General features: G+C 44.8%; 1 protein-coding gene across 3 annotated transcripts in view; it reads right to left on the bottom strand.

Moving 5' to 3' along the window:
* Window positions 1–22,210, bottom strand: part of STRN (striatin) — a 123,092-nt gene that overhangs the window by 24,609 nt on the left and 76,273 nt on the right. For 2 of the 3 annotated variants that reach the window (XM_056567323.1, XM_056567322.1), the window contains 4 exons: window positions 19,273–19,416; window positions 15,541–15,677; window positions 13,253–13,428; window positions 10,587–10,634 (listed from right to left, as the gene is read on the bottom strand). In XM_056567323.1, coding sequence (XP_056423298.1) covers window positions 10,587–10,634; window positions 13,253–13,428; window positions 15,541–15,677; window positions 19,273–19,416 — 505 coding nt within the window. Of the gene's footprint in view, window positions 1–10,586; window positions 10,635–13,252; window positions 13,429–15,540; window positions 15,678–19,272; window positions 19,417–19,766; window positions 19,854–22,210 lie in introns of all 3 variants that reach the window. The other variant, XM_056567321.1, reaches the window with a different exon arrangement.

The raw sequence follows: 22,210 nt of genomic DNA, 5'->3' as shown, positions 1-22,210 counted from the left end.
TGATACATTTTCCAGCAGAGACTCCTAACAAAATCTGCTTTCATTTCAAGCACACTTTCCCCAAATACAATTTTTAGATTGTAATATTATGTAATGATATGCTGTTAAAGCAAAGAGACTTCGTATGTAATTATTGCTGTACTAAAGCATTATGGATAACCTCTCTAGAAGCAATATAACAAAGCTATAAACAAAAGCAACATTAACCCCTTAAGGACCGGAGGTTTTTCCGTTTTTGCATTTTCGTTTTTTGCTCCTTGCCTTTAAAAAATCATAACTCTTTCAAATTTACACCTAAAAATCCATATGATGGCTTATTTTTTTATTAATTCTACTTTGTAATGACGTCAGTCATTTTGCCCAAAAATCTATGGTGAAGCGGGAAAAAAAATCATTGTGCGACAAAATTGAAAAAAAAAACGCTGTTTTGTAACTTTTGGGGGCTTCCGTTTCTACATAGTACATTTTTCGGTAAAAATGACACCTGATATGTATTCTGTAGGTCCATACGATTAAAATGATACCCTACTTATATAGGTTTGATTTTGTCGGACTTCTGGAAAAAATCATAACTACATGCAGGAAAATTAATACGTTTAAAATTGTCATCTTCTGACCCCTATAACTTTTTTATTTTTCCGTGTATGGGGCGGTATGAGCGCTCATTTTTTGCGCCGTGATCTGAAGTTTTTAACGGTACCATTTTTGCATTCATAGGACTTATTGATCACTTTTTATTCATTTTTAAATGATATAAAAAGTGACCAAAAATGCACTATTTTGGACTTTGGAATTTTTTTGCGCGCACGCCATTGACCGAGCGGTTTAATTAATGATATATTTTTATAATTCGGACATTTCCGCACGCGGTGATACCACATGTTTATTTTTATTTACACTGTTTTTTTTTTTATTGGAAAAGGGGGGTGATTCAAACTTTTAATAGGGGAGGAGTTAAATGATCTTTATTCACTTTTTTTTTTTCACTTTTTTTTTGCAGTGTTATAGGTCCCATAGGGACCTATAACACTGCACACACTGATCTCCTATTCTGATCACTGGTTTCTCATAAGAAACCAGTGATCAGCGATTCTGCCGCATGACTGCTCATGCCTGGATCTCAGGCACTGAGCAGTCATTCGGCGATCGGACAGCGAGGAGGTAGGAAGGGGCCCTCCCGCTGTCCTGTCAGCTGTTCGGGATGCCGCGATTAGCCGCGGCTATCCCGAACAGCCCGACTGAGCTAGCCGGGAACTTTCACTTTCACTTTTAGCCGCGCGGCTCAGCTTTGAGCGCGCGGCTAAAGGGTTAATAGCGCGCGGCGCCGCGATCGGCGCTGCGCGCTATTAGAGGCGGGTCCCGGCTTCACTATGACGCCGGGCCCGCCATGATATGACGCGGGGTTACTGTGTAACCCCGCGTTATATCAGAAGAGCAGGACCAAGGACGTACCGGTACGTCCTTGGTCCTTAAGGGGTTAAAGGGGTACTCCGGTAGAAAACATTTTCTTTTTTTAAATCAACTGATGCCAAAAAGTTAAACAGATTTGTAAATGACTGCTATTAAAACATCTTTACCCTTCCAGTACGTTTTAGCATCTGTATGCTACAGAGGAAATTCTTTTCTTTTTGAATTTCTTTTTTGTCTTGTCCACAGTGCTCTCTGCTGACACCTCTGTCTGTGTCAGCCACTGTCCAGAGCAGCATAGGTTTGCATTGGGGATTTTCTCCTGCTCTGGATAGTTCCTGATATAGGCATAAGGTGTCAGCAGAGATTACTGTGGACAAGGCAAAAAAGAAATTCAAAGAAAAGAATTTCCTCTGTAGCATACAGCTTCTAATAAGTACTGGAAGGGTAAAGATTTTTTGATAGAAGTCTTTTACAAATCTGTTTAACTTTCTGGCACCAGTTGATTAAAAAAAATAAATAATGTTTCCACCGGAGTACCCCTTTAAGTAGCTCTGGTAAACTGCATCCTAATAAAGGTTTCCTAAAAAGGGCTATAATAATCCCTGTGAAATAAAAAAATAATAATAATTTGTTTAACCCCTTAGCAACCAAAGACATATGTACGTCCTGACGCGGCAGTACTTCGCGCGCGGGGACGTACATTTACGTCCTGTACATGACCGCGAGCATCGGAGCGACGCTCTGGTCATGTGCGGCAGGTCCCGGCTGCTGATAGCAGCCAGGGACCCACTGGTAATTAACCATTAACCCCTCAGATGCCGTGATCAATACAGGACACGGCATCTGCAGCAGCGCGGCTACATTTTATGCTGATCTGGTTGTCCGCGGCACGGAAGCGGGGATCGGATCAGCTAACATAGCGGACGGAGATCCCCTCACCTGCCTCTGCCACCTTCCGGGCATCTTCTGCACTGATCTGCCTTACAGCAGACCAGAGCAGAAGATCGCTGATGATTCTGATCAGTGCTATGCCCTATGCATAGCACTGAACAGTATTAGCAAACAAGTAATTGCAATAAGTAGATAAAAGTGTAAATAAAAAAAGTTAGAAAAAGTAAAGTAAAAAAAAATTGAAAATTCCCCTCCCTAATAAAAATTTAAAATGTCCCTTTTTCCCCATTTTACCCCAAAAAGTGTATTTAAAAAAAACCAAAAAAATATAAAAAATAAATAAAAATTTGGTATCGCAGTGTGTGTAAATGTCCGAATTATCAAAACATAATGTTAATGATCCCATGTGGTGAACAGCGTGAACGTTGAGAAAAAAAAAATTCATGCTTTTTTTGTCACATTTAAAAAATAAATAAATAAATAAATAAATAATAAAAAGTTTTATATACACAAATTCGGTATCAATAAAAATTACAGATCACGGCACAAAAAATGAGCCCTCATACCGCCGCTGATACTTAAAAATGAAAAAGTAATAGGTAGTCAAAATAAGGAGATTTTTTTATGCTTACTGTAAAATCTCTTTCGCGAAGGATCCATTGGGGGACACACCATGGGTGTATGCTGCTGTCAATAGGAGGTTCGACACTGACCACAAGAGAAGCCGGCTCCTCCCAGCAGGGTATAACCCGCCCACAGGCACCTGAGGTAATCAGTTTTAATCCCAGAGCAATAGGAGAAGACCGACAGGTCAAGAGAAAACCACAAACTGTCCGAGCAATCAGAAGAAAAGTCAACTGAACACACCTTCGGACAGATAACAGAAATAGGAACAACAGAAAAAATGGGGGGAGCTGTGTCCCCCAATGGATCCTTCAAGAAAGAGATTTTACGGTAAGCATAAAAAAAATCTCCTTTTCTCTATCGGCTCCATTGGGGGACACAGACCATGGGATGTTCCAAAGCCATCATTTGGGTGGGTAAGGAATCAGACAGGTGGACGGTTGGACCACCGCTGTCTGCAACATCTTACAGCCCAGAGTAACATCAACCGATGCGAAGGCATGAATCTGGTAGCACCTTGAGAAAGTGTAAAAAGACGACCACGCGGACGCCTTACAGAACTGCAAGGCCAAAGCCACGTAGTGGAGGGCCCAGGATGCCCCGGAAAACAGGTGGAATGAGCCAAACCTCTGAAGGGTGGGATCTTCCCCTTGCAGCGGTAAGCTCCCAAAAAGAGCAGACCGCCCCCACCGAAAAATGTTGTTCGTAGAAGCAGGTTATCCTATACAACGACCTTCCGAAAAAACAAAAAAGGGGGTCACACTGCCGAAATGAAAGAGTGACCGAGAGATAAGTCCGAACAGCCCTCACCACAACCAGGTTGTGGAACAAACGCTTCCAGGAATGAGAAGGGGCCAGACAAGAGGATGGTAGGACGATGTTCTCATTGAGATGAAAAAGTCAAAAAAACATCTCCGCTAAGAAGGACGGACGTGGACGGAAAACAACTTGCCCTGGTATACCACCAGGAAGGGAGAATGGCAGGAGAGAGCTACCAGCTCTGACACCCTCCTAACAGAGGTAAGAGCAATAAGGAACACCACCTTCCGGGGAAGGAGGCGAAAAGAAATGTCCCCCGAGAGGGTCAAAAGGGGCGTCCTGCAGAGCACCTAAGACCAAGTGTAAGTCCCAAGGGAAAAAAAGGGGACTGATAAGGAGGGGCAGCTTGTGCCACTCCCTGAACTAGGTTCGGACATGATAATTGAACGCCAAAGAACATTGAAAAAGAATGGAAACGGCCCAAAGCCAACCACGACCGGAGAAAAAGGCTGAGTTTCACACCAACAGAAATAAGACCGCCAGGTATGGTGGTAAACCTTTGTAGAGGAAGGCTTGTGAGCCATCAGAATGGTGTGAACCACTTGGGAAGAGAAACCGCGGGTCCTCAGAACCGCTGTCTTAAACGCCACGCCATCAAAAGCAGAGACAGTAAATAGAGGTAGCACAGGAGACCTGATATAGGAGGTCTGGACGATAGGGAAGGTGCAGAGGTAAGTAGTACAGGAGCCTGACCACGACAACGTACCACGCCCGCCGGGTCCAGTCTGGGCCACGAGAATGGCGGGAACGCCCTCTGCTGCGAGTTTTCTCAGGACCCCGAAAAGAGAGGAAGGGGAGGAAACATAAGGTAGGGCAAAGTCCGACCAATAAACAGATAAGGTAGGGCAAAGCCTGACCAAGAAAGAGGAACGCTTGGTTGTGGTGGGACGTGCAGAGGTCCATGCCTGGAGCGCCTCAGAGGTTGCAGATCACTGCAAACACCTCCGGATGTAGGGACCACTCGGATTGGATGGCTGAGGACCAGCTGAGAAAGACCACATCCCAGAAACGCCCGGAATGAAAAGCGCTGAGATGGCCAGAAACCTGAGTTCCGCCCAGAAAGGAATTTCCCAAGAAGCAAGCAAAGAAAGGATTGCCCTAGGCCCAACACGTTGAAGGGGAAAAGGGGCTTCTCGAGGGACCAAGGCCCCAGACCGGCCGGTCCTTGAAAACACCTCCCCAGCCCGACAGACTGGCAGGGAGGGGCAGGAAGGAACGCCCCCGAAAAAGCAGGGGGGAAACGAAGCCTCCATAGAAGGGACCGACAAGACTGTCGAGTGACAATGGAGACCTGTCCCACCGGAAGAGAATCACCAATTGAAGAGGTCGGTGATGAAACTGGGAAAATGGCACGGGCCTTCACGGCCGCCGCTAACCGACCCAGGACATCCTTGCAATAGCGAATGGAAACTGGAGCAGGGTGCCGAAGTCATCGGACTCTTAATAGGAGAGTCAGCCGATTGGTCGGCAGAGTTGAAAGCGGGCAGAGGCTGCGTCGAACTGGAGCCCCAGGAAAGTGGTTGGACTTGTCCCGAATGACCATTCAACCTAAGAGAGACAAGGTCTGGAGGTTGAGACCAAGACTCTCCAGGATCTGGGCCCTGGCTGGAACTCTGATCAGAATGCCGTCCAAGTAAGGAATCACGGAAACAACTGTTGTCCGTAAAAGGGGCTATCACAGGCGCCGGGACTTTGTTAAAGGTCCGCGGAGAAGTGGCCAGACCGAAATGGAGAGCCACAATAGAAAATGACCTTCCGGAACTGCAAAGCAGAGGTATTGCTGATGACCGGAACAATGAGATGTGGAGGCAGGCATCCTTGATGTCCACCGAGGACATTCCCCATGAACCAGGGACGCCAGCACCGATCGGAGAGACTCCATTCGGAATGGGAAGCAGAAGATGCTGGCTGAGATACTCGAGAACCAAGATTGGGCGAACAGAAACGCCTTTCTTGGGGACCACAAAGAGGTTGGAATAAACCTCGAAAACGTTCCCCTGAAGGAACCGGGACAATGAATGTGCGTAGTCCAGGCATCCCGGAAGAGTAAGAGGCGACCAACCACCCGAGAAAGGTCAGCGGGTGGGGGCGACCCATCGGCGACCCTTGTTGGTACCCTGTGTGGCACACAAAGGTCCGCAGAACCCGAAGGAGGACTTACGACGGAAAGCGGTTCAGTGAGCCGTATCCGGGGGTAATAAATAACTCTTTTCCGCTCGACGCCTCACTTCCTGAAGGCGGCGTCCACATTCCAGGCTTTAAGCCACATGGAGGGACGGTAGCTACCAGGTAGCTTGTGGCAAAGGCAGCACAGTGGCTGCACATGGAACAGAACATTTCCAGCTGTGGAGCATCGGGCTAGATAAAAAAAAATCCTCCAGAGGGATCTTGAAGACTACCCTGGCGGAGTTGGGAGACCACACTGAAAGGGCCCTTGACCCCCCAGGCCGAAGCAAAAGCAGGAAGATCCTGCTGTCTCAAGGCAAAGTTTGCCAAAGTCTCCACCTTCATGTCGGCTGGATCTTGAATGCAGCCGCATCAGCCAAAGGCCTGGTAGGTGCCTTAGAGAGTCCACCGAGCAAAGAGGTCCTTGGCGAAGGGATTCCACGCTTGAACCTTCTAAGTTTCCTGAAACTTCTTGTCAGGGTGCCTCCAGGCGGATACCAGCAGGGCGTAAAATTCAGCATGAGAACTGAAGGTCTTGGGTGCTGGTCGGGCACAAAGAAAAGGAAACTTCTGGAGCTACGTCCGAAGTTCCTGGGTCCTCTAGATGGAAGGTGTCTCTTGTGGCCGAGACCAATGAGTGCACCATGTCAGACATATCCGTGTGGTCCTCTGAATCAGGGGCAGAATCGGAAACTGCATCCACAAGTTCTCCAGGTGAATGGGAACATGTGAGGTGGCCCTGGAAGAGGGGTTGACTGACCAGGTACGCAGGTCTGGAGAGCAAGAGCGGCGACCATGGGAGCGTCCTCTAGGGGAGAGACGCTTGCTACAGGGCGGAGTAACAGAGCGATGCCTGTGAGGGGAGCGCCCGTGCCTGCCAGAAGACTCTGAGGACGAGTCAGATGAAAAACACCCCCATGACACTGTGAGAGCATCAGTATAGGAGGAGAGTGGGACCCTCCGGAGGGCCTCTCTGATATAGACTGGGGGAGGGAGAGAACACAGGCTGGAGGGGCGGCCGAACCCACCGGGTCTGGTAGACAACCGGGGTAGAATAGCAGGGGGGTCTGGGGGAGCAGTGGAGTAGGCAGAACAAGTGATTCAGCAGAAACAGACATTTTTGAGATACAGCTTTTACAGATGTAATGAGTGGCTAACACTCCAGTTAACTGTTTATAGAGAGCAAATGGGTTCAGCAGAACCAGGCATTTTGGAATTACAGCTTTTACAGACAAAATGATGAACTAGCGCTCCAGTTGTCTGTGCAGCCCAAATCTGAGACCCCAGGGCAGCTGCTGTGTGGAGAACTCCTTTCTAGTGTAGACAAAGAAGGGAGAAATGCCGGACAATAGCATAAGAGGAGCGGGCCAGGAGCAGGGGCACTGCTGATTGGCCCCGGCCTCTCACAACGCGCGCACAGCGCTGATTGGAGGCTAATTTGTGCCGCTCAGAAGCCCCGACAGAGGGGGCGGAGCTACAGCGCCCTAAGCTTCTGACAAGAAGGTCAGTAATGGCGCCCACGCCCGCTCCTCTCCACGAGCGCACATGTCATACGCATATGTGCTTGAGGGGTAGCAAGCGAGCGAAACGCCGCCGGCAGCCGACTGCTGCCGAAAGCGAGAGTAAGTCAGCGCTTCATGCGCCCGCATAGTAAAAATGCCACGGCTGTCAGCCGCTTAAAGAAACACACACCACACACACATCGTTCGGGAAAGTGAAAAGTATAGTGCCCTCTGAATAAAGCTGTGCCCCAGTCTTTTCAATAAATATAGAAAAACTCCCTGTGCAGGCCAGCCCCTGAGAAAAAGTGCCAGAGGTTGCAAGGCTGTACCTAGGCGAAAGGGAATATACTCACCTCAGTCAGAAGAACTTACCTCATGAAGTCTTCCTATGAAGTCTTCAGTCAGCTTTCTGTCACCTGCATCACGCCGAGCTACCATGTGCGAGCGAGGCGAGCAGGGAAATAGGGGGACCCGGACCCACGAGGTACAACCCCAGGCGCTGACCATTGGAGAGAGGGGGTTAAAAGCGCATATACGCAATGTCTGTGCCCCCTCAATCGCAATGGGGAGACAGTGAGCCACAGTTCCTGAATCCCCACCTGAAAACATGAAAGAAAAAGGAATAAAAAACTAACACATCCCTAAATAGGAAAATAAAACATAAGACCTGGTCTGGAGAGAACTCCAGACCATGTCCACCTCCTTCAGACACTAAGCTAAAACTGATTACCCTGCTGGGAGGAGCCGACTTCTCTTGTTGCCATAGTGTCAAACCTCCTAGTGACAGCAGCATACACCCATGGTCTGTGTCCCCCAATGGAGCCGATAGAGAAAGAGGGATTTTGGATTTAAAACGTACTAGTTTGGTTAAAAAGTTATATATATATATATATTTTTTTAAAGCGCAACAATAATAGAAAAGTATGTAATCATGGGTATCATTTTAATTTTATTGGGCCACAGAATAAAGAACACATGTCATTTTTACCGTAAATTGTACCGCATGAAAACAAAACCTTCAAAAATTAGCAAAATTGCTGTTTTCTTTTCCTCACACAAATAGTATTTTTTTGGTTGCGCCATACATTTTATGGTAAAATGAGTGATGCAATTACAAAGGACAACTGGTCGCGCAAAAAACAAGCCCTCATACTAGTCTGTGGAAGAAAAATATAAAAGTTAAGATTTTTAGAAGGCGAGAAACGCACATGCAAAAATAAAATAAGGATAGGGGATAAGATGTATCATTACGGGGGTCACGCCGCTGGGGACCCCCACAATTTCTCATTCCGCAACTACGTTTGTGAGCTCTCCGCAGTGCAGGAGGCTCCGAGTGTGAAGCGTGACAACCACGGGGCCAGAGTATCGTGATGCCACGGTTTTAGGACCGGTGGAAAATCGCATACGGGGCAAAAATGAGCCAACCGGAGTCAGCATTTCACTCCGGTCGGCTCATTGAAATGAATTACATACGGGCGGCATATGGTAGGGATACAGGATCGCCAGGTTTTAGCTCCCCCCAGCCGTATGCGTTCCCGTATGGTTGAAAACGTGAATGAACCCAGCCTAATACTGTTCAGTGCTATGCATAGGGAATAGCACTGATCAGTAATCTTCTGCTCTGGTCTGCTAGAAGGCAGATCAGTGCAGAAAATGCCCGGAAGGCAGCGGAGGCAGGTGAGGGAACCTCCGTCCGCCATGTTTGCTGATCCGTTCCCCGCGGCCGTGCAGCGGACAACCAGATCAGCATAAAATTTAGCTGTGCTGCCGTGATCTGTATGGATAACGGCATCTGGAGGGGTTAATGGCAGACATTCGCGCAATCGCAGATGTCGGCTATTACTGGTGGGCCCCTGGCTGCTATCTGCAGCCGGGACCTGCCGCACATGAGCAGAGCGCATTGCTTTGATGCTCGCGGTCATGTACAGGACGTAAATGTACGTCCTGGAGCGCAAAGTACCGCCGCATCAGGATTTACATTTATGTCCTTGGTCATTAAGGGGTTAAACAGAATTCCCCCCTCCCCCCCGCAATCTGTAATTCCACGCCTACTCCCATAGGCTTGCATTGAGGGGGCAGGGCGTGACATCACACGGGGGCGGAGTCGTGACTTCCCAATACTCCGACCTTGTGGTCGTAGCGCTTCACACTGAGCCTCCAGCACTGCGGAAAGCTCACAAAGGTGGGTGCAGAGTGACAGATATACATCTTATCCCCTATCCAAAGTATAGGGGATAAGATGTATTAGGGCCGAAGTACCCCTATAAGTAAATGAAAAAAAAGACTCCGACTACAACAAGAGGAAATGTTGTGGCACAGGGGGTAATAAAAGGGGGTATGATTTGGCACAGGGAAATAAAGTGGCACTGGAGGGATCAGGGAAGGAGCGTGGTGAATGATGTGGCTGGCGGTTGTACAGAAGCAGGAAACCACTGTTTTAATAGCGGTCTTCTGCTTATGTGCTGGGGGTGCAGCAGGGGGCCTGGGCCCCTTACTGGGGTATTGGCTGTACCCCCTGATGGCGGCCCTGTGTACAAGGTAGGGCCGGCACACATAAGCCTGGTTATCCCCTATTGGAAGTGTTTTGTCCCCTAATGGGTTTATTTTGTCCCCTAATGGAAGTGCTTTGTCACCTTTTGGGAGTGTTTTGTCTCCTATTAGGTGTGTCAGCATCCGCTATTGGGAGCGTCCCCTATTCGGAGGGTGCAAATACATTAAATCTTATAGGAATCTGCTGGGGAATTAAAAACTGTCCGCTATTGGGTGGTGTCCGCTAAGGGAGATTGTACTCTAGTATGTCTAACCAACTATATCAGTTTTCAATCATAATATGTCCTTTACCAAAATAAATGGAAAGGAGTCCAGTGGGCGGTCTTAATCGGTGATCCCACTGGACTTCTAAGCCCAGAAGGAGCGGGGATTTAATTAACTGAATACATTACAAATGCAACTGTACCTTTTCCCATAGAACTATACATCTGCTGGGGAAATATTGATTCATGGGATCATGCCGATAGATCAGCCTGCATGCACACTGTGCCTGGATTCCTTTAACATACATTGTTTACTTGTTGTGATGATCACCACATAATATGAAATAGTCACACGTGAGGCACATTAATATGAAATAGTGAGCAAGTAAAACCCCACCGGTGACTGGGGCAATTTTATTACCTGTGTGCTCTGAATGTGTATATTGGTTCCACATCAAGAGATGCGCTCCTAAAATGAAAAACAGAAGCTTTATATTCATGACTGTAGCAAGAAATAACACAGAAAGACCAGATTTAGAATGAAGACGTTAACACACTCCATATAGACTAATGCATGAGCTGTAAATAGAAATGCATCAACTACATCATTACTGTACTGCTATTTCAGTTATCCACCTTCTTGATGCAGCTATTTCCTGGAACTCCCATCGAAATGCAAGCTGCCTTTGCTATTAGATTGCTAAGAGTCCATCCGCTTAAACGGGTACTTCGCCCAGATGTCTGATCATGGGGGTCCCGCTGCTGGGGACTTCCGCAATCTTGGCTGCAGCAACCCAGACATCTGGCACACGGAGTGAACTTTGGAGCGCAGCCATGACATCACGAGCCTCCGGCGCTCCACCAGACGCTCTAAACTTACGCCGGGTGCAGCAGGTAGATCGTGGGGGTTCCCAGCTGCGGGACCCCTGCGATCAAACATCTTATCCTCTATCCATTGGATAGGGGATAAGATGTCTGGGGGTGGAGTACCTCTTTAAAAGCTGCTATCACCAATGTAATCAGAAGACAGGCACACTAAGAAATGTTGACCATATTATACATGCTCACATTAGGCCATCCAGAGCAAGAGATTTGCATGTTCCGATATCCTAATAAGGCAAACTGGCAGGGTCTGCCCAGTCAGAAAATAACATACAAGTTTGGGTTGTTTGTCTTTTTTTGCTTAAATGGGTGCCAACTTCAGCAACCTTTAACATAGTTTTGCATGAAAGTGTTCGGGACACTGAATGAGGTGACTGTGGGACACATGGTAATCTGATGCTACTAGACAGAATTTATGAACCTAAAAGGGGCTGCATAGGATTGGAAAAATATGACAGTTTTCTTCCAAAACAGCCCTTGGCAATAGAGGGTGTCTGGCATTGCAGTTTAGCTCCATTGTAGTGAATGGGAATGAGCTGCTATTCCTGTGGACAGGTGTGCTACTGTATTTGGTAGATAGTGGCCAGGTTTTACTAATCCTGGACAACATCTTTTTAAAGAGGAAAGCATAAGCTCAGATGTGTCCTTGACCGGCATCTATTGAAGCAGTTAGGATCCAGAAGCCCTATGCATATTTAGCTACTGTGCACTCAATGGCTGCAAAATATTGCTTTTTACATATTTAACAAGACCTGAACAGCTACTAAGCTGTGGCTACTACTGGATTAGAATAGTAGACAGAATTAACTTTGAGGCTTTTGCTTAAGATCAGCATAATCAATACCTGGAAGCATTTTACATGACTTGCTGGCGGAATATCCATTAACATCCATTAAGACTGTTTCAGTCAATTTTTTATTGACTTTCTACTTAAGCCACAGTGACAATGTACAGTAGATTGTCAGGTTCTCCTGCCAAGCAGTGGCACGGCTTTTAGCTTTACTATAAAGCGAGGGCTCCCAAAAATCCAGATACTGAAAACAATGGCAGGTAATTGATGCCAACGCCATAAAAGCACACTGGACCAATATGTGACATTTGCTTCCTGAAGGGGTTCTGTCCCTTTATAATCAATCATAGGAAAGAGCAGAAAAGCTTCTGAGAAATCAACACCCCCATGCTTCCCCATCAGCAGTTATATGCTGCTCAATACCAGCTGCCCCATAGAGAAGACTCAAACATCCAGAAATCTGCAGATCATTTTGCTATTATACAATGCGTTCAACATTTCTACAGAAATAAAAGAAAGTGACATATAGACATTTAAAGAATACATGTACAATAGCAAATACCGTATTTGGAAATGCAGCATTATACGTTTAAGGGCTCAGTCACACCATGTTTTGGAGATCCACTAGCTGGATCTAGCAGGAGAATTTAAATTTGACTGCTGCCGTATCCCCACCGCACCCCATTCATTCAACCTGACAGAGTCAGATAGTGACTCTGGTTGGGTAATTTTTTAACCCTATGCGTTTTATTGTCGGGTTAAATACCGTTGCAGACCACAGTTTTCAGTCAGGTGACAAAATCAGATACGGTTCAAAACTGAGCCAAACGTATTCACTATCTGACGCCGTCCGGCTCATTTAAATTAATGGGGTGCGGAGGGGATATGGCAGCGGACGGTTTTTAAATTCTCCAGCTGGATCTGGCTGTTGTATCCCCAAAACATGGTGTGGCTGAGCCCTTATACATTCAGATGCTGGATATAAGAAAATCCAGTTCCGGAGGAAAAGTATGATGCATATATTGAATAAAATTAAAGCTTAAATATTTGGACTCAGAGTGACCTTCCAGCAGTAGTGTAACACAACATGAAGCATCAGGGGCTGTATTTGCCCACACATTTCACTTCAGAGAAAACACAATTACAGTGAAAGGCACAGCGATGTATGTCCCTATAACATCAGATTATGGCTTTCTTGCATGGGTCAAAGAGGTAGTCTGAAACTGCTTCAACAAACTGTGCTGAAGCCCAATATTAGAGAGTTTTGTACCCACTAATAAAGGTGCTGGGATATTCACTAGCATCTACTTTCCAACTTTACATGGAAGCACTGGAACCACAGAGTTACTGGTGCACAAGTCTGTGTTCAATAAGATGATCTATAAAGTGTAGCTAATAAACAATGAAAGTTATACTTTTTTGCAGGGGCAGTCTTCTGCAGATTCCACATTTTTAATGTATGATCTTCTGATGCAGTTATGAGGACTGGCTCTGTTGGGTGGAACGTAAGTCCCCGTATTCCGTCAAAGTGACTTCTAAGAGTAAACTTGGGATTCCATGTTTTTCTAAGTGCATCCTTGTTGTTTGCAATCTGTGAAGGAAACAGCAATCAGTAAAACATCCAGACAAGCAACCACAATACCAAACACCTCAGATCTCAGTCGACCTGTAACACTGCAGCTCAGGAAATCACCGACCACCGCATTGTCTCGCCTCAGACAGTGATAGGCTGAGAGGCAGTGTGATGTATTAGAACTGGGCGCCAGGAAGCATTGTCTCACCTCAGACAGTGATAGGCTGAGAGGCAGTGTGATGTATTAGAACTGGGCGCCAGGAAGCATTGTCTCACCTCAGACAGTGATAGGCTGAGAGGCAGTGTGATGTATTAGAACTGGGCGCCAGGAAGCATTGTCTCACCTCAGACAGTGATAGGCTGAGAGGCAGTGTGATGTATTAGAACTGGGCGCCAGGAAGCATTGTCTCACCTCAGACAGTGATAGGCCGAGAGGCAGTGTAATGTATTAGAACTGGGCGCCAGGAAGCATTGTCTCGCCTCAGACAGTGATAGGCTGAGAGGCAGTGTGATGTATTAGAACTGGGCGCCAGGAAGCATTGTCATGCCTCAGACAGTGATAGGCTGAGAGGCAGTGTGATTAGAACTGGGCGCCAGGAAGCATTGTCTCACCTCAGACAGTGATAGGCTGAGAGGCAGTGTGATGTATTAGAACTGGGCGCCAGGAAGCATTGTCTCGCCTCAGACAGTGATAGGCTGAGAGGCAGTGTGATGTATTAGAACTGGGCGCCAGGAAGCATTGTCATGCCTCAGACAGTGATAGGCTGAGAGGCAGTGTGATTAGAACTGGGCGCCAGGAAGCATTGTCTCACCTCAGACAGTGATAGGCTGAGAGGCAGTGTGATGTATTAGAACTGGGCGCCAGGAAGCATTGTCTCACCTCAGACAGTGATAGGCTGAGAGGCAGTGTGATGTATTAGAACTGGGCGCCAGGAAGCATTGTCATGCCTCAGACAGTGATAGGCTGAGAGGCAGTGTGATGTATTAGAACTGGGCGCTAGGAAGCATTGTCTCACCTCAGACAGTGATAGGCTGAGAGGCAGTGGGATGTATTAGAACTGGGCGCCAGGAGGCAGGGTGGGGTGGGTCCAATACATCACACTGCCTGTCATATATTCAATGTTCCTCACTGCTGTCACGTGAGCTCTCTGCTATTGAAGCAGAGGGCCCACGCTGCTCTACAATGGCAGATAGCTCATGTGACAGCAGTGAAGAACATTGAATATTCATACCAGGGGCAGGCATTGCACAGAATATAGAGGAGGCAGGGAAGCTCAGCAAGCTGGCTCCCTACCACCATTACACAGAGAAGAGCTGCAGCAATAGAGCAACGTGGGGCCATATCTTATGAATGCCTGCACCAATTTCTGTAAGTAAGACAGTATTACTTCTGCTCACCCGCACTTTGGGGAAGATTTATCAAAACCTGTGCAGCGGAAGAGTGGTGCAGTTGCCCATAGCAACCAATCAGTTCGCTTCTTTCATTTTTAAAGAGGCCTGTGAAAAATGAAAGAAGCAATCTGATTGGTTGCTATGGGCAACTGAACTACTCTTCCTCTACCAAGGTTTTGACAAATCTCCCCCTATAACCCTGTGTATAGGGTTAAGTGTGGGTAAATAGCCTGTCAGATTCCCTTTAAATTCAACATACCCCACCATCCTCCCACACTCAAAGTCTTGTTGAAACTGGTGGGTTTCACCAATGGAGGCTTTAGAATTGTCATGTTATCATCATAGCTATATCAGACATAGCATCATAGCTATATGGACAAGCGTGGCACTGTTTCTGGAAGAAAGCAGCCATGTTTTGGTCATTTTTATACAACCCCTGGTTAACGGTCATAGGCTGTGATGAATTTAGGAATCTATTGGGATATAAAAAGTATCTTAAATATTTCTTTATAAAGAAAACTTTATTCACACCAGACAAGAATAGAAAAAGAAATATGGTATATGTTCACACAGTGAAAAGAAGTTTCTTAAAAAAAAGCTTGTGGTGGTTTTTGAAGCAGTTTTTCTGAAAGATTTTAAGCATTCCCCATAGAAGGCATTTATTTCCTGTGTGAACATGTTCAAAAGAATGAACGCGTAGTGTGAACAACATTTTAATTTTTTTTACAATGAACTTACATCATACGTCAAAGTGTCTGCTTCATTGGCCACTGTGAGTCCAGCCAGTTCTCCTAGTCCTAGTTCATTCTCTAATGCCTCATCTGCTCCCATGATGAAAGATTTTCCAGATGATGGTGGAAACGTTAATGCTTCAACTGCAGAAAACAAAATGAAAGTAATTTTCTTATATGCAAAATACTTCTATTCACGGATAGAAAAAAAACAACAGTAAGAGCCAATGTCATAAAAAGGGATCAAGGCATGAGCCTTAGGGTGCGTTCACACTGCGGAATCTCCGCTCACTGAATTCCGAGATCGGAGATTCCGCCTGGCGGCCGCCGAAAGTGCTTCGGTGCTAGGGCCGCAGGGCACTGAGCCGTCACCATTGACGGCTTATGCAGTGCTCGCAGAATCTGCGCAAAGAATGAACATGTTCTTTCTTTGCGCGGAACAATTTCAGCGGCGGAATTGTCCGCCGCTGAAATTCCGCAGTGTGAACAGGTCTCGCGGAAGACCCATTCACACTAAGGTTAAGTTCACACCGCGGAATTCAGCTCGTAGAGTTCCGCTCGTTGAATTCTGCAGTGTGAACACACCCGTATACTATAAAAAAATAAATAAAATCAGATTTTCATGTAATTATGTCTGAGTCAGCTTAAAGGGGTATTCCAACTTTATACATCTTATCCTCTATCTATGCCCCTCCATTCATGTCCATGGGAGGGGGCATGATGGCCGTCACGCCCCCTCCCATAGACATGAATGGATGGGGCGTGGCCATGACGTCACATCCCTGTCTCGATGGCAGCTCCCGGCAGAGAATGCCAGGGGGCTGCCCAGAGATTGCGGGGGTCCCCAGCGGCAGGACCCCTGCAATCATACATCTTATCCCCTATTCTTTGGATAGGGGATAAAATGTATAAAGCCGTAATAAATAGTGACCAAGGGGGAACAATCTGAGGCTAGTTCAGGGAACGTTTAGAAGCAACATGAATAGTTTGTATTAGTATAGTTGTAAAGGGGTTCTTAACATTGAGAGTGAAGGAAACTTAACCCTTATGACAGCAGATAGGGCTAACAGGAAGTTAATGTCAAACAGCTACTTCCTGTCGCAGAAACTAAAGGCAGCAAACGTCTGAGCTCACAAATATAGACTGCATAGTTCCTGTAAAAGATCATTTCCCGGGTTTTTTCCCCCCACATCAAATACATAATGGATCAGCTGTAGAATGGACCACATTAACATGACTAATGAAAAAGGGTCATTGATACAACAGCAAGTTGGCAGCTTGTGTGTCTTTAAAGTGACAGCAAACAGAATGTAACAAGCTTGTCACAATCTGCAATGTATCAAGCCGTCAGCAAATGCTCCTATAAGGTCTTCCTTTTATCACACAGCTCATCAGAGATGCTATATAACATAGCGACAGCCACAACATAATGTGACAGATGCTTCGTTTAAGATTAGAAAAGAGGGAAAACGTATGGAAGGTTGTTGCTTAGAAACCAGGCTCCTGCAATGTGTGTGGAGGAGTCCAATGACTCACGAAAGCAGACATCTCCTTCCTCCTACTATTCAAATCCTGCAAGCCTGAAACTTTATTAGCACAAATTACTATTATAGCTGTATGCAGCTGTATCTCAGGAATCTGATATGCTAGTTTACTGTAAACCATCGGTCAACAAACTGTAAGACCTGAGCACCAGCAGGGCAAGCCTGAACCTTGTATTGTGACAGGATATGCTATAGTTCGGCAATGGTCATTTTTACATCCAGCTATAAAGGCCGAGAGAGACGCCCGATATCCTGAGTTATAGTACACTAATGTGGCCATGCACTGGGCTACACTACATACACTGCCACATTGTGAAGAAATCAATACAAACATTTAATAAAACCTAATTAAATACTTTGATAACGGAAAGCATGAACGGTTCCAACTGTGTATGAAGTAATGTTGAGTAGGGCTGCACGATATCGCCATCGCGTTGCAATTTTTGCAAATTGCAATGTCAGCAGCAACAAGTAGCCATTGAAACGGCAGGAAAGCGCAATATAATTTCTTTTTTTGTGCTTAAAGTGGTAAAGGGGACCTCCAGCGGAAAACAATTTTTTCTAATCAACTGGTGCCACAAAGTTAAAACAGATCTGTAAATAACTTCTATTTAAAAATGTAATCCTTCCAGTACTTATCAGCTGCTGTATACTACAGAGGAAGTTGAGTTGTTCTTTTCTGTCTGACCACAGTGATCTCTGTCGACATCTCTGTCCATGTCAGGAACTGTCCAGAGCAATGTGTATTTGTTCCTGCTCTGGACAGTTCCTGACATGGACAGGGGTGTCGGACAGAGGTGTCAGCAGAGAGCACTATGGTCAGACAGAAAATAACTATACAACTTCCTCTACAGCATACAGTAGCTGATAAGTACTGGAAAGATTAAGATGTCTATATAAAAGTAATTTACAAATCTGTTTAACTTTCTGGCACCAGTTGATTAGAATTTTTTTTTTTTTTTTACTGGAGTACCCCTTTAACACCATAACGACCACGGACGTATATTTACAGGTGAAATCTATACGGGCTAGCTCAGCGGAGCGGTTCGGGACCGCCACGGTGATATTGCGGCATCCCAAACAGGTGAGAGGACAGCGGGAGGCTCACTACCTGGCTCCACACTGTACGATCGGCGTTTGATTGCTCCAAGCCTGAGATCCAGGCTTGAGCAATCAAACGCAGATAACACTGATCAATGCTATGTTATTGCATAGAATTGAATAATGCCTGCAATCTGTGTGTGCAATGTTATAGTACCCTATGGGGGCTATAACATTGAAAAAAAAAAAAAAAAAGAGTTAATAAATGTCATTTAACCCCTTTCCTAATAAAAGTTTGAATCATCCCCCATTTCCCATTGAAAAAAAAAAGTAAAAAATACAAATAAAAAACATACATATGTGATATCGCCGCATACGTAAACGTCCAAACTTCAAAAATATATTGTTAATTAAACCGCACGGTCAGTGGCGTACGTGCAAAAAAAATTCCAAAGTAGCGTATTTTGTCACTTTTTATACCATAATTTTTTTTTTTTTTTTATAAAAAGTGATCAAAACAAAAATGTTAGATAAAAACTTCAGATCACGGTACAAAATATGAACCCTCATACGGCCCCATAGGTGGAAATTTTTAAAAGTTACAGGAGTCAGAAGAGGACAATTTTAAACGTATACATTTTCCTGCATGCAGTTATGATCAAACCTATATAAGTCGAGTATCATTTTAACCGTATGGACCTACAGAATAAAGATAAGGTGTTATTTTTACAGAAACTGAAACGGAAGCCCCCAAAAATAACAAAATGCCATTTTTTCTTCCATTTTGTTGCACAATGATTTATTTTCCGCTTCACCGTAGATTTTTGGACAAAACAACGGATGTCATTACAAAGTAGAATTGGTGGTGCAAAAAAAGAAGCCATCATATGGATTTTTAGGTGCAAAATTGAAAGGGTTATGATTTTTAAAAGGTAAGGAGGAAAAAAACCAAAGTGCAAAAACAGAAAAAAGCTGAGTCCTTAAGGGAGTAAAGCAGCCCAAGTTCACAAAGAAAAAAAAAAATCTGTCCCTGAAATATCACTAATATATAAGGGCACGGCAAATAATAAAATTCTCTGAAATAAAGCCATTGTAGTGGCTACAACTTGGAGTTAAACTTTAACTTTTCCATAAGTGAAATCTGCAATGTTCACCTTCGTCTGTTCGGTTTACTTCCTGCTCGCTGAGTCGGGAGCTTGCAGGCCTTGAAGAGGACACCACAGAGGGCTGTAATGATGGAAGTTCATCAACATCTCGAAGATTTGCCAGCATATCCTGAAGCTTCGATCTGTTTGGTCCTAACCACAACAACAACAAAAAAAGGGAGAGGAACAAAACAAAAACAACAAGGATCATAAAATATTTACAAGTATACAAATGTACATAATCATTACATTAAGAGAACTAGTGTCAAGTCAAAGCCAAGACTTTCAGCTGTGCAAAACAATTCTAAGCATGTGGAGTTTTGAAATATAAAAGAAAAAAATGAGATGTATTCATTACAAAGGCAAAACTTCAGGGGCCCATTACTATTACAAGCCAAAGTAAATGCAGATCCATGTCATACATAACGGAAAACATTAATGGCAGCCAATCAGAATGGAGGCAGATTCCATCGCCTATGTCCTCAAATCACGGTGACACTTACCTGCGCTTTTCTCCAAAATGCTCCCACATCCCTGTTTTGATTGTTTTATGTGGGACACGGGCTGAGACATTTCTTCTGAGGTTTTTCCTGTTATAAGTTTAGGGACAAAATGTTCTTTAAGAAATGGAAAGGTCTGACCACCGGTCTATGACATTTCCTAGATCAGCAAATGTGCTCTACTCTACAGGATTTCAGACAAGTCGCCTTTCCAAATATCATCAAGAGCAGAAATGTCATTTACAGATTTAGGAAATATGCAAAATAAAGTATCTACCTGTCTACAACAAGATACAAGGCACTAAATATATTAAATGATACAAGTCTGAGTATTGTGCAGAGCCACAGATGAAGAAGTGCAAAGAACTTTGAATAGGCAACATACTTGGCCATGCAGATGTCTAAAAATGCATTAGACCAGACATATCTATCAATCTGCCTGAAACCAAATCTGTCTGGTTTCCCCCACAGCACCCAATCACAGCTCAGCTTTCATGTTGTATCACTGGTATACTCCGCACACCAAACTATTGTTGCCTCTCTCACAGTCTAATAAAACACAGCTAAGGCAGGCCCGGGGGCCTGATAAAGGCCCCCAGCTGCAATGGCAACCCTCGGCATGCATAGGTTCATCAGGTGCTAATGGTAGCAGGGGGAGCGCTCTCTAAATCTCTTACATGCTAGGGTCACTAATGACTGCAGCAGTTAAGGGGTTTAAACTGCTTGGTTCATTTAGTACATTACAATTCCAAAAAGCTGCAGCTGGTTCCCCGCAAACCTGTATTGGTCACAACCATATGCATAAGCTCTTCTCAGGCAAAACTGTACTGGGGTTAAAGAAAAGCTCTAACTATGAAAATGCAGCCAAACCTGCAGGTATCATGTTAAAGAGCAGGAGGGACAGAGTTGACTAGGATACTAAGAAGAAACACAACCACAGGCACCTATATACATCAGAAATCAGATGTTCTTAAAGCTTTTTATTGTGAAACTAACAGTAAAGAGACTTCTCATTTTGTCAAATAACATTTTTAAATGTTTGCCCGTTAGACATTAAGGAGAACTACTTTACCACACAACGTCTTTAGCATTCAACGTTTGCTTAAATAAAATATGTTAAATTCCCGGTGACTATGAAGCTATGGAAATCATTAACTATTTGGTATTTTCCTTAATGGCCCTTAAAGCACAGGAGTTCACAACACACCTCTGATGAAAACACATCTCAAAGCTTAATGGTCGGGTCATGAAACTGACACGTCTAAGTAAAATGTTAAAAATTGTGAGGGTCAGGGTGCTGAAACTGCCATTGATTTAGGAGTGTTGTGTTTCTTTGGCTGTAAATGGCTGACCCACGGAGAAGCAGGGTTAGGAGTGTACGGTGCTTGTCTGTCCAAGTATAAAAAGAGCACAATGAGCAGTTCAGAAGTTCTACCCTTTGGCTTTCCGCGATTGCTGGGGACCTCTACTAAAAATCTATTTTACGATATCACTGTCACATGTCAGGAATTTTAAAAAGCATAGGTTACATTTTTACCCAGGACATGGGTTTTAATCCTGTACCATAAAGGTTCACCACTCTACTCGGGATTTTGGGAAGAGGAAATATACAAAGCAGCTGATGAGGGGCAGCACTCTGAAACAGTGCTGTCTGCAGATGGGTACTCTTTCCTTTTGGAGAGATCTTGGGCTTGGCAGTAAATCATTATCAGTTTCTAAAACTCTGTAGTTGTGGTGAAAAACAAATGTTTAGGGAAAACTAGCTGAAAAGATTGTGTGATTCAGCTGCTTTTCATAGCCCCTCTTTAAACCGTTCAGAAACAAACATACTCTAAAACTTGTGATTTTACAAATTCAAAAGTATGTACTGTTGTGATGTACAGTTCTTAAAAAAAAAATAAATACACAACATAGGAATAAATGACATTGGATGATTGAGGATGTGTGGGCTGCAACTTGACATATTGAATGTACCACCACCTGGATAGGTATCCCTGCCTGCTTGAAAGTGTTGAATCACCTATCAACAAGATATATATTAAGTTCTGAAAATATATTATATGGGGTCAGCTGTTTTGGTGTAAAGAACTGCCAACACACTGGATGGCTGTTAGGGTATAAAGGGCTTTATATTTCCTGGAGCTGATGTTGGATGCTTAATTCATAAATCCCCCTTTTATTATTTCTAAGGCATGTGCCAAGGAGGTACAAGCTGCTTAAGTGCTACAGCCTCACAAGCCTCCTTGCTTGCCCATACATTTCAGTCCGTGCTTTACAGGGTTCAGCATGTCAAACAAGGAGGGGCTGGGTGGCAAGGGGTGAGTGAAGAGACATGCCAGGCTGTGGCACTTGAATGGCTCACCCAGCCTCCTTGAAACTTGAATGAGAAATAAAATGTTTGGCAACCACCGTCTCTAAGTAAAAGTACATTATACCTTTATACCTCT

This window comes from Hyla sarda, chromosome 3 (assembly GCF_029499605.1).
Source record: "Hyla sarda isolate aHylSar1 chromosome 3, aHylSar1.hap1, whole genome shotgun sequence".
In the NCBI taxonomy this organism is placed as follows: domain Eukaryota; kingdom Metazoa; phylum Chordata; class Amphibia; order Anura; family Hylidae; genus Hyla; species Hyla sarda.
This window is presented reverse-complemented; position numbering and strand designations above follow the sequence as displayed.